We start from the raw sequence: 12677 nt of genomic DNA on the forward strand, positions 1-12677 counted from the left end.
CTGTTTTACAAGGAGTTATGTGCTGCTCTCCTCCTCCACTGTAGCGCCCCCACCCCACCCCACCCCACCCCACCCCACCCCGCCATCCTAGGCACAGCACTTTCTCACGCGCACGCCTTCCATCATCCCTGCCCACCAGCCACCCAGGCTGGAGGCTGGTGGCTGTCATCTGCCCAAAACATCCCTCTCAGCCCAGCCAGAGCTCCGGCTACACCTCCGGCGTTCCTGACCGCTGGCTGGGGCTGATGGGAGCTGCGGTCCCGCGCTCTCTCTCAGTCAGGGCACCCCAGGCGGGAGGAAGGCCCACGCTGCCGCGGCGGCGCTTACTCATCTCCAACAGTTACATACCGCTCCGCATCTCGAACCGATGTGGGCGCAGCGACCACAAACGGCAAAACAGCGAAAGAATGCGAAGATCGCAGCACGGCGGGGACGCGGCGCTTGCCTAAAAACGCAGCGCCCACATCGGCCCGGCTGGCCAGCCGCGGGGTGCCCCGAGCAGCGCGGCCTCCAGGCGGCGCGGGGAGCGGCGCAGCGGCGGCGCCTGCCTGGCCTCCAGCCCGCGGGACCCCGAAGAGCGCGGGCCGGGGCGCGGCCTTCGTTCGGCGCGCCTCCCTGCTGCTCGGGCGGAGCTGTCCGGGGCGCGGCGGGGAGCGCCGGCTCAGCCCCCGGCGACGCCACCTGGTCAGCCTCCGGAGGCCTCCCCGCCCCCGCCCGCCGCGCGCAAGGCCCGCGGGTGGCTCCGCCTGGCCTCTCGGGCGACCGCGGCCGCCACACGGACCCGCGGCGGCCCCCGCGCGCGACGCTCCGCGGCAGCGCCGCCCCGCGCTCCCCGCTGCGCGCGCGCCGGCCGCGTCCCGCTCGGATGGGCCCCCTTCCCGGCGCTCTCGCCGGCCCGGCCCGTCGCCCCCCCGCCGGCCCGGCCCGCGGCGCTGGCACGCGGCTCTGAGGCGCCGCGGGCTGGGCGCGCCGGCACCGAGCGCGGCCTTTCACCGCGCAACGGCGCTTGGGGCTGCGGCTCGCTGCGCCTCCTCCGCTCAGCGCGCCGCCGCCACTCAGCGCCAGGTTGCCCGCCGGCCCCCGGCCCGCCCGCCGGCCCGCTGCTGCTGTTCGCGCCGCCGCCGCCTCACTCTCCCCGCCCAGCACAGCAAGCGGGCTGGGGCGCGGGACAATAAGGGCAAGCGGCTGGGCTGGGGAGGCGCGCCCGGGAGGGAGGGTGGGTGGGTGGTGGGGGGCACAGAGCCCCTTGAGAAATACCAGGAGGGGGCAGAAGGCCCCCTCGCGCGTAGAATACCGCCGCTACCAACTACCGCTACCAACGGGAATGGATCGTGCGGCGGCTCCCTCTCCCCGTCCTCGAAGGTGTGTGTGTGTGTGGGGGGGGGGAGGGAAGCAAAGCGATGGAAGAAGAAAGGGGGGGATGGGAGGGAGCCAGGGGGCGATGCCAGAAGCGCGCGCGCGCGCGCGACGTTCCGTGGACGAGACAGGGCGCTCGCGGGATCAGAGCGTCGTCTGGAAGCGGCGGCCAGGCGCAAGGAAGGAGGAGAGTCCCTCGCGCCGCTCCTCCGCGCCCCAGCTCCCTCCCGCGCGCTCCTGCGCCCGGGCCCCGCTGCCCGCCCGTCTAAAGCCGTTCTCGTCGCTGTCACCCGCGGCCTGCCAACGGCGCTGCCTCCTGGGCCCCGCTCCGCGCCCGCGGGTCGCTTTTCAGGCAGCGGGGCCGCATCTACAGGGGCGCGTGCAGCGTAGAGCTCCCTCCTTGGCTGGCTGCCTCCCCCCCCCCCGCGCGCCCATTTTAATTTTATTCTTCCCGGCGCACACCCTCCAGCCAGCTGACTGGCTGATGTGGGCCACCTCCACGCACACACGCCTAGCGATGGCGGACAGGTGCGTCAGGAGCCGCACCTCGAAAAACTCCCCTGCTGACGCCCAGCACCAGGACTGCGCGAGAGGAAACGCACAACGCCCTGGCTGCGGACGTTCGTGGTTACAGACGCTCATCTTATTGTTTTTTACCTTTAAACGATATTCTCCTTGTTTACAACGGAAGGGTCTGATGCTGGGGGTGTGTGTGTGTGGTGTGTGGGGGAAGAACAGTTGCAGAGATTTCTTGAAACGGAAAGCCACTCTGTAAATCCTCAGAGGCACGCTCGCTCGCTCGCTCTCTGTGTGAAAGTGTTTGTGTCTGGGCTGGCCTGTATCGAGTCTCACCGCAAAAAGAAAGCACGTAATCTTACGTTCTGTACGGCCGGAGAGGGAAGTAGTGCTGTTCCGAAAAATTCTCCCAGACCGACATATTTTTCGAACCTTTTCATTCCATTTGATAGAAAAGAAATAGCGCTTGCAAAGGAATCCAGTGGCGAAGACCATTTTGGAGAAATTCTCCGGGGTTGGGTTTGAGTTTCTCGTGCTTGCCTGACATGGGAGGTGGCCAAGGAGTGTGCGCAAGCGTCTTGTTTCTCGTTGTACAATTGTCTCTCCGGCACCCTGTAGCCTCCTTGGCTTCCCACACTTCAATCAAGGCCCAGGGGAAAACATCATGAGGAAGTTCCTCCCATAGGGCTTTTTCAGCTCAGGAAGTGCAGGCAGCCTGGGAGGCTGCAGAGCAATGGAGAGGTATGTCATAGAAACAGAACACACACACAGCACCCCTGGCTGCCTCTCAGTGTGTAAGCTCAAAAACATCACTAACATGAATGATCAATCACCCTGAAAATGAGACAGGACAATGGAAGCCTCTTTCATGGGGGAAGGCAACTTCAAGGAAACGGGAGGACAGGTTTTGGCTCAGCAGGAGCTCCACCTCTTCCCTGGAGCTGAACACAACTCAGCCCCCCTCACACCTGGATGCAAAATGGGGGCCAGCTTGCCGACACCGTTGATGCTGTGGCCCCTTGCAGCAGCAGCACAAAAGACGCTCGAGCCAGCAGCGGGAGTGGCCAGCTTGTGGCCTTCCAGATGGTTTGAGAGCCAGCGTGGTGTAGTGGTTAGAGTGTTGGACTGGGAGTCAGGAGATCCGGGTTCTAGTCCCCACTCAGCCATGGAAGCTCACTGGGTGACTTTGGGCCAGTCACAGGCTCTCAGCCCAACCTACCTCACAGGGTGGTTGTTGTGAGGATAAAAGGGAGAGGAGGAGGAGGGTTATGTACGCTGCCTTGGTTCCTTGCAAGAGGAAAAAAAAGGTGGGATATAAATGCAATAAATAAATAAATAAATAAATAAATAAATTTGGCTCACGACTACCCTCATAATCTCTGCTGGATCAGACCAAGGGTCCATCTCATCCAGCGTTCTGTTCCCACAGTGGCTTACCAGCTGCCCACGGGAAACCCACAAACGGGACAGGAGTGCAACAGCACCCTCCTGTCCATGTTCCCCAGCGACATAGGCATACTGCCTCTGATACTGGAGACAGCGTAGCCATCAGGACTAGTAGCCACTGACAGCCTTCTCCTCCAGGAATTTGTCTAACCCCCTTTTAAAGCCATCCAAATGAGTGGCCATCGCCAGGTCTTGTGGGAGCAAATCCCATAGTTTAACTCTGCGCTGTGTGAAGAAGCCCTTCCTTCGATCTGTCCTGAATCTCCCACCAATCACCCTCATGGGACAATCCCGTTGGGTTCCTGGTATTATGAGAGAAGGAGAAAAATGTCTCCCTATCCACTTTCTCCACACCATGTATAATTTTGTACATCTCTATCATATCTCCCCTTACCCTCCTTTTTTCCAAGCTAAACAATCCCAGCTGTTTTACTTGTAACCTTCCCTCACCCTCACAGGGGAGGTGCTCCAGCCCCTTGATCGTTTCAGTTGCCCTTTTTGGCAGTTTTTCCAGCCCTTCAATACTGTGTTTGAGGTGCGGTGGCCAGAACCGTACACAGTTTCCCAACTGTGGTCACACCATAGATTTGTATAAGGGCAGTAGAACATTGGCAGTTGTATTTTTGCTGCCTTTCTTAATTATGCCTAAGCAGCCTAACATGGAATTTGCCTTTCTTACAGCAGCCGCACACTTTTGCAGTGGTGACTCCTGGCCAACTGGGGGGGGGGGGGGCAGGTCGGCAGAGGAGCTTTCAAAGATATAAAAGTTGGCCAGCCAGCCAACCATCCAGCACAGTTGTGTGTGTGTTTGTTTTTTAAAAAAGACATAACATTGTGCAAATGATCTAAAGGCAGGTTTCCGACCTCTCCACACACAGGAGAAAAGAAATCCTGCAGGAGAGGCCAGTGTGCCGTCTCTACAGGCCCACACACAGGAGTAAAGGTGTGGGGCAGGGGAGGAGAGAGCCACACACACATATTAGACAGGAAGAAATACTTAAGAAACAAACACACCTAAAATCGCTGTTATTTTGGTTGACCTGTCATGGTGATCAGCACTGGCTCATTTTCATTGGCAGGGCAGCTTTTAAAAGCTCAGCAACACTGCAGGCTGTATCTTTTGCATGCAAGATGATCCAAGGGAGGGTGAGCAGATCCAGAGGATCCTAACAACCGTGTCTTAGTTTTAGAGGTTCATGTTTTTATGACCACTTTGAAATCTATATATGAGCTCATCAGTAACTTCAATAAAGCACACTGATGGAGCTTTATCAACACAGGATGTTGTAAACTCCTCGTTTTGGGCATGGGCATGCCCCCGAAGTCTGTGGCGGAATGGACTGCTCCCCCCCCTCCACCCTGCGAAGTCCGGTTGGGACGGAACCTACCTGGTGTCAGCTGGTCCAGGTCCATCTGCTGCTGTCTGCAGCCGTCCACTGCCAGGCTGTCAATGCAAATGGCGTCTGGCGTAGCGGACGCCATTTGCATCCCTGCCCTCGGCTGTGATTGGCTACGTAAATATTTACGTAGCCGATACAGAAGGCTGGCTGCAGATGGGCCTGGCCGGTGGCTCCGTGGACTCACTGCAGAGCAGAGCCAGCCGGGAAGGATTCCCGGGGGAGGGACGGATCGCCTCCCCCCCCAGCAGATGCCCTGGACTGGACAAGTGGGTGGGGTTCGTATACCCCTAGTGTTGATTGCAAAGGGAGAGGACGAAGGATTGTGACAGCAGGCCACCCGATGTCAGGGGTGCCTCTGAACATAGGCAGTGGCAGAGTAGCTCAGATTCTGAAGAGGAACCACAAAACTAGGGGGAGGAACTTTCCCAGACTCTTCCAGACAGGGAGAGACAGACTCATCAGGTTTCAATAATCCAGCTGGATGGAGAGGGTTTCTCTTCACACACCCCTGTGAGAGATCACGAACAGGGAGAGGTGGGGCTTGGAGAGCCTGAATTCTTAGATGCCAGGCGCAGATGCAGAGCCAAGAGAGAGATGGAAAGGGCGGAGCTTAGGTAATCTGCCCGATTGGCCCAGTGGGAACAGCTATGCATAGAGACCTCACAAGATAGAGGGAGATTCCCCCCCCCTTAAGTTTAGATAATCTGTCCGCCTTTTCCCAAATGGTGGGCAACTTTCAACCTTCGTAGCTTCCCTTTGAACTCCCTGAAGGCTTTTCCTTTGTAAACTGTGAGTTACTGAGAATTTGCATCTGTATGACCCAATGAAGTAAAGGATTAAAGAGCCGTGGATAGAAGCCTCTTGTCTGTGTTTTGATTTGGCTTTTGAAGTTCAGCAGGGACAAAAGGGAATCCTGACACCCTGAAGGGAAAGTTGGGATATAAATACAGTTAATAATCTTCGGCTATTGGGTGGTGAAGTAAATGAAATAAATAAATAAATCAAACTTTTTAAAGTTACATTTCTCCTGTGTAATTTTAATGTGACTTGTATCATAAGCTGCATTGTGGGTCTATGTTGGGCCCAGAGGCATTTAAAATACCTGACTTTATGTGTGAATGATATACTTAAAAAATATACAACAACAAAGCACTCTGAAGGAGGCCAGTTTTGCACTGGTGGGCAAGCGCCGAAAAGGCAAGCGAAGGAGACAAGATGATGCCCCTGCTCAGGAAGGTTGTTTTCACATCCCTCTCTCAAGAATTAGAACAGAGAGCCCCTGGGAGATGTGTTTCAATTGCCATGGCGACAGGATTACAGCTTAGTCGGGTCCCTTTCTACCACAGAGAATCTCTCCAAATTCAATTATGGGACTTCAAAGCACCCTTGCTTCTCCTGTGCCCTTGGATGCATTCGTTCAAGGTTTTAAAAGTGTTTACTCTGAAATCCTGGTCTCTCTCAGTGGAAGATCTGCCTGCAATTTTTACTCTTCCCTCCCAGTTTCCCCTGCCCACACCCCAGGCTATGGAAATGCTTCTCATATTGGTCCTGGGAATGTGTTACATTATTTTTTTTCTTACTACCCAGCAGTGTTGGTTTTCCCACAGACAGAGAATAATAAAGTCACATAAAACTTTTAACAATATGACATGTTCTGTTGGGAGATCGGCCTCTGGCACTGTAGTGCAGCTGCCGGGCCCACCGGTTCTTACACCTGCCCTGGGCCACCCACAGTGGGCAGCGGAGTCTGTGAGCCTCCGTTTTAACCTCCTGCAATACTTTGCTGCGACCTGACAATGGCCACTGCAGGACACTGGGGGACATTAAAAGAAGGCTCCCAGCCACCCTGGCAATGCTGAAGATGTCTGAGCCCAATTTAAAGTGTGGTTTTGACCTTTAAAGCCTTAAACTGTTTGGAGCCAAGATACTTGAAGGATTGCCTTCACCCATGTTTGTTTGTTTGTTTGTTTCCTTTCTATACCACCCAATAGCTGAAGCTCTCTGGGCGGTTCACCAAAATTAAACCCAAAGAGCACACAATAAAACAATATAAAATATATAAAACATTAAAACCACAGTATAACAATACAACCAGAATAAAACCAGAATAAAACCTAGCAGCAGTGCAGAGATTTAAAATACAGTTTTATCAGCCTGCCCAGACTTTAAGATCAGGAAGAGAGGCCCGTCTCATCTGCCCACATGTGAGAGCAGTCAGGGGGGTGACCACACGTGAGAGGGCCTTCTCTGCAGTGGCCCCACACCTTTGGAAGAAGTTGCCATCAGAGGTCTGCCATATTCTGTCTTTTAAGAAAGCCTGGAAAAGATATTATTTTGCTGTGGCCTTCCCTGGACATGACTTCTTGCTGTTGCTGGTTTTATTGTTAGCTTTTATTGTTTTTATTGCTCTTTTACTGTCTTTGCTTTTATCATTTTTAATATTTTAACCGTTTTTATGTATTTTGTCGCTGTAAGCCGCCTTGGGAGGGCTTCTGCCCAGAGAAGTGGCCAAGAAAAGTTTTAAATAAATAAATAAGATGCCACCACTGCAAGTAAGCCTGAGGGGATCCACCAGAAGGCACCTTGCCCAGGGTCCCCTCAAACCTGCAAACGGCCCTGGGCACAAAAATATCAACTTTTTCAGACCCGGGACACACCTTTTGCTGAAGCATGCATTTTGGTACCTGCAAGAGGGGGACCATTATGTAGCATGGGGAGGGTGGAGCCCCGCCTGGGCTCCGCCCCTGGCCAAAAGGCAAACATGATTTTTATTCTTACTGGTCACAGTCCCTCCCCATTGCTCTCATTGAGTCTGCGGCTGACTGCTGATCCACTCTGGGCATGCTAAGGAGGGAAGCTTTGTGGATGCTCCATTATTCTCCTCCTCCTCTGCTTCTTTTATTTCGTAAAAACATATATTTATTATATGTTAACCGAAGGGCAATATATGGCTATTGGAAATGAATTGTAGGCCTGCTCCCTTGCTATAAGACTGATGATATGATATTGAAATGTAAGGTTGATTATCTGTGCTGTACTGAATTGTAATATTGGCAATGTTATAGGTGTAACATTTGAGTAGAATGATATTTGAAGTTTGTGTGTCATGGAGTTTAAATTTAATCCTTTAAATAACTTTTTAATATTTTTTCTCTTTCTTTCATGCTTTCTTCTTCCTTTTCCTTCTTCTGTTTTTTTTCTTTCTTTTTTTTCATTATTGCTGTGTCCTCCTAAGATAAATAAAAATAAGAAGTATTTTCAAAAACAAACAAACATATATTTGTAGGTTGGTAGTGCTGCTGGTGCGACCCACCAGTTGAAGACCAGGGCATGGTCTCAAGGTACATGACATTGCATCCTTGCTGAAGCTAAGCAGTCCTGGGGCCGGGTTAGTCCCTGGATGGGAGACAGTTTGGGAACCTCATGTATGTCACCTAGGGATGTACGAAAGTCACTGTTTCGCGGACTCTTTCGCGAAGGGGGGGGAGGCGCTCCGTCCCTCCCCCCAGGAATCCTCGATGGCCAGCTCCGCTCCGCGGGGATTCCGCAGAGCCGCCAGCCGGCTCCGCCAGCAGCCGGACATCCGGCCGCTGGCTAGCAGGGATGCAAATGGCGGCAGCTGTAGCCGTCGCCGTTTGAGTCCCTGTATTCAGCCATGATAGGCTACGTAAAGACTTACGTAGCCTATCACGTCTGGGATTTAAAAAAATAAAAGGCATACGCAAATGGCAGCGGCTATGGCCGCTGCCATTTGCGTTCCTTATTTTTGGCCGTCTTAGTCTACGTAAATATTTACGTAGACTAAGACGGCAAAAATAAGGGGGAACGCAAATAGCATAGTGGGTGCTATTTGCGTTCCCCTTTATTTTCACCATCTTAGTCTATGTAGCCTATCACATCTATGTAAAAAAACAAAACAAAACAGAAGCGACCAGACTGCAAATGGCGGCGGCGGCAGCTGGTTGGAAGACCAGCTGCCGCTGCTGCCACCACCGAAGCTGCCACCGAAGCCGCCGCTGGAGCCACTGCCATCCGGAACATCCGCTCAGGTAAGTCTAATCCCGGGGGGGATCCGTGGGGGGCGGGGGGGTGGCAGGCCGTTCCGCCATGGATTTCGGGGGGCCGAATGCACTGGCATTCGGCCTCACCGATATCCGTGGCGGAATTCTCTGACATCCCTAACGTCACCTTGAGTTTTCTTGAAGAAAGGTGGGATGTCAATGTAACGGGATGATCTTGGCAGACCCTCACAAATTGTCCACCATGTTCAGAGTTGGAATAGAGAAGGCTTGCCTGGATATCGGGTGTCTTGTTATGCTGAGTGGCTTGGGTTGGAACAGGAACAATGGCTTGAGTGGAATTTCACTGACACATGGCTCGGCGGCTTCCAGCTTGCAGCTGTGCCTGGCATTCCTATTTTTGGCTTTGGAGTTCGCATATAAACCAGCAGCTTTGTCTCCACATTAGACGGTCGGCATCTCCCCACTGGGCAAGGAGCATCGTTGGTATCTGAGGATGGGTATCTATGAAGAAAGGGGGTGAGTACATAGATTAATCTAGAACGTTTAATGAATTGGCAGCCGGTTCTCTCTGTTCTAGAGAGGGGTCATCAGACAACATCATGAGGGGTGTGCTTTGACTTAGGGATGCTTTGACTTAGATTCCTGCATTCAGCAGCGTGTTGGACTCGATGGTCTTATAGGTCCTTTCTAACCCTACTATCCTATGATTCTATGCATCTGTATGTTTGTGTCAATAATTGTATAGGACCTATGAACTTGTAGAGGACTTAAGGTATAGTTCCAATCAGTCCCAAACTCGGAGAGGGAAGTTTAAACCTCCCCTCAATTTCCCCCAAAATTCCATCTCCACCTTGCAGGGTTATTTAAAAAGGGTTTTAAAAAGTGTTAAAGGGGGGTTACAAAAAAGAGGAAAAAAACTTCTATTGACTCTAACGGAGACCTTTTTTTCCTTTAACCCCATCCTATAGGTGGAATTATGAGGGGAAAGATTAAACCTTCCCCCATAATTCCATTTGTGGGGTGGGGATTAAAGAAGAAAAAAGTCTCCATTAGAGTCAATAGAGGCTCCCCCCGCCCGCTTAAAAAAAAAAAATCCCTAAAAAAATTTTTTTTTAAACCTCCCTGAGCATGCTGGTCCCAATCCAGAAAATTCAGAAGTAAGAACAGGCCCAGCCCTACTGTTAGGCAGAGTGAGCCTGGGGATGCTGGGGGGTGGGGAAGTGTTGGTGAGGTGTTGGAAGGACAGAGCTGTGTGTGTCACGGAGCCTGTCCTGCTCTCCCGATGCTGGCCTGCTGGTGTGATGGGGGACATTACCCCATCACCAGTGTTGAAGCAAAACTAAGCTGCCAGTCCAGTGGGCTTCTGTACATGGAATGGTGTGGGCACCATCTTGTTCTTTGTCTCAAGCAGCTAGATCTGTTGGGATGGCCCTGAGGAGAAAGCAGTTTGAGAAAAGCTACTTTAACCAATAACTGCTGCTTCCCGCTCACGCTTCTTGCTGTAACCCAAACTCTTTTAGATCTCCTTTAAAGCAAAATCAACTTACCACTTACTAAACCTCTCTGAATCAAAGACGCACCCTATGGATGCCTCTAAAATATTCTTGCCTCCTTCTTGGGGTCAGGATGGATCAGGCGGCGGCCATTTTAAAGTCTTGGCATTCGCCTTGCAAGCACTGATGCTTTCTAAGTCAGCATCTTCAAAGTTTTCTGGGACAGGATAGCAGCTTGCTTGCTTTTGGGAGCAGGGAGGTTTTCCAATGACATGGTGATGATGACAACATTGGGGCGATTTTGCATCGCTGCAGGGAACGGATTGAACCGAAGAGGAAGCTGTTTAGCTGGAGAACTAAATATGCACCTCCCAAAAGAGGACCCCTGGTTGAACTTCTTTATGCTAGTAAGTATAACAATTGTAGTTTTCTGTTTATGTTAAGAAATGTTTTTTTTTCCTTTGGCATTGGAGGCGATGGTTCGTGACTTGAAGAGAAAGTGCGGTAAGTTACCCCACCCCCCATCCCTGTCCCGGTCCTGTAAATGAGGTAGAGCTGGGAGGATTGTGGTGGCTTTTTAAAAAATGAACTAATTTCCCATTTACGCTGATGTGGCAAACCTCTGGCCGTCTTTCTGAAAGAAGATAGCTGCTACTCCATGTTCAAGACCCAGGAGAGCTAGCTAGCCTAGCTGGCATCTTAGGAGAGAGTGGGGAGCAGGGCCGGCCCTACCATGAGGCATAGTGAAGCAGTAGCTTCAGGCGGTAGATGCTGGGAGATGGCAGCAAGGAGCTGGAGGAGAGAAATGTGGGCTGTGCGGCCTGCTCTGCACCCCCTAAGTTAGCCTGCTGCCTTCAGGTATGGTGGAAGACACTGTCCCATCATCAGCATTGAAGATGGATTCATTTGCCAGTCCAGTCAGCTTTTGGACATGGGACGGGAGAGGGAGCCATCTTGTGTTCTGCCTCAGGCGGCAAAATGTCTTGGGCTGGTCCTGGTGGGGAGGCAGTGAAGATTTTGGTTTTGAGTCCTAAGCTTGAGTCCTAAGGGTGGTTAGTCTGGATGTACTTTGAGGGATCCTTTACAGCAGGAGTGGGCAAAAGGTAGATCCGGATCTACTGGCAAGTTGCAGTAGTTCAGCCAAGATTTCGACTCCCAATTATTTTAAAATGGCAGCAACAAACTAACTCCCCACCCATCGTGAACTGTACTGCTAAAATGAAAAGAAAGCTTGGGTGTGACCAGGAGTGGATTTCTTGTGTGGAAGGGCTGTGATCTCTGTTCAGGTGTGGTACTCAGAACAAATTCCTGGGCTTTAATTCTGGATTTCTTGTGTGGAAGGGCTGTGATCTCTGCTCAGGTGTGGTACTCAGAACAAATTCCTGGGCTCGGAATTCTTTAATTCTAACTGGTGGCCTTTGCACCAAGACCTGGTTGTAGTGGATTTGGGGGTTCTAGTAAAGAACAAAGCAGATCCTGCAAGCTTAAGGTCTGCTCATCCCTGCCTTACAGCCCCGTGATTCTTGGTTGTAAGACGGGGGTGTGATCAGGAGAGGGCTGATGAAATCAGTCGGAGTGCTTGAAGTCACCATGATGGCTCTGAGAAAGTGGGCAGATAACATTCCTTGCCATGGAGGTTGCTCTCTCCAGCCTCCTCCAGTCCAATGGTGCAGCTAGATAATTGTAGATGCTGGACTGAATGGTCTTATGGTAGGGGCTGGGGGCTGGGTGGGTTACCTGGCCATGTGTATTACTTCAGCTGTGAAGTACCCAACTAACATTTCTCTTCCCTCACCCCCCAAATGCTCTTCCATGCTTTGCAACAGCTTCAACATTCTTGACACATTAGAATAATAACAACAAAACCGCTTGCCATCCCTGATTAAAAACAACAACTCTGAGCATGTCTAAGAAAGGGGTGCACAGCCTTTTTGGCTCCGAGGGCCACACGTGGTTGGGTGGGGTCAGGGACTGTACGTACGTGCATGTACGCCTCGATCCATCATTGTTGCTGGAGGCCCAAGTGGCCGCCGTGGCTCAGAGTGCCTTTTACCAGCTTCAGCTGGTTCATCAGCTGCAGTCTCTCTTGGACAGGGATAGCTCGATCACGGTAGTACAGGCATTAGTAACCTCAAGACTGGATTACTGCAATGCACTCTATGTGGGGCTGCCCTGAAGGCTGGTCCAGAAGCTGGACTTAGTGCAGAATGCAGCAGCCCGGCTGTTGTCGGGAGCTGCCCTTTTTCAGCATGCAACTCCTTTGCTGATGGAACTGCACTGGCTGCTTATTTGCTACCGGGCCAGGTTTAAGGTATCAGTACTACTGTACAAAGCCCTAAACAACTTGGGACCAGGATACCTGAGAGAGCACCTTCTCCCTTACCAACCTGCCTGGTCACTGAGGTCATCGGAGGGCACGTCCTTGGTGTTTCCACATGGACCTA

The 12677-nt window shown here is 52.2% G+C and overlaps 1 protein-coding gene across 1 annotated transcript in view; it reads left to right on the top strand.

The window, feature by feature from the left end:
• LOC146335693 (uncharacterized) overlaps positions 1–12677 on the top strand; it is a 51308-nt gene that overhangs the window by 19065 nt on the left and 19566 nt on the right. The window contains exons 3-4 of the mRNA XM_084820618.1: positions 9186–9256; positions 10549–10640. Of these exons, the coding sequence (XP_084676744.1) occupies positions 9186–9256; positions 10549–10640 (163 nt within the window). The remainder of the gene's footprint in view (positions 1–9185; positions 9257–10548; positions 10641–12677) is intronic.

Source organism: Heloderma suspectum, chromosome 14, assembly GCF_057233095.1.
Source record: "Heloderma suspectum isolate Gila_16-S chromosome 14, 16-S_ref, whole genome shotgun sequence".
Classification (NCBI taxonomy): Eukaryota; Metazoa; Chordata; class Lepidosauria; order Squamata; family Helodermatidae; genus Heloderma; species Heloderma suspectum.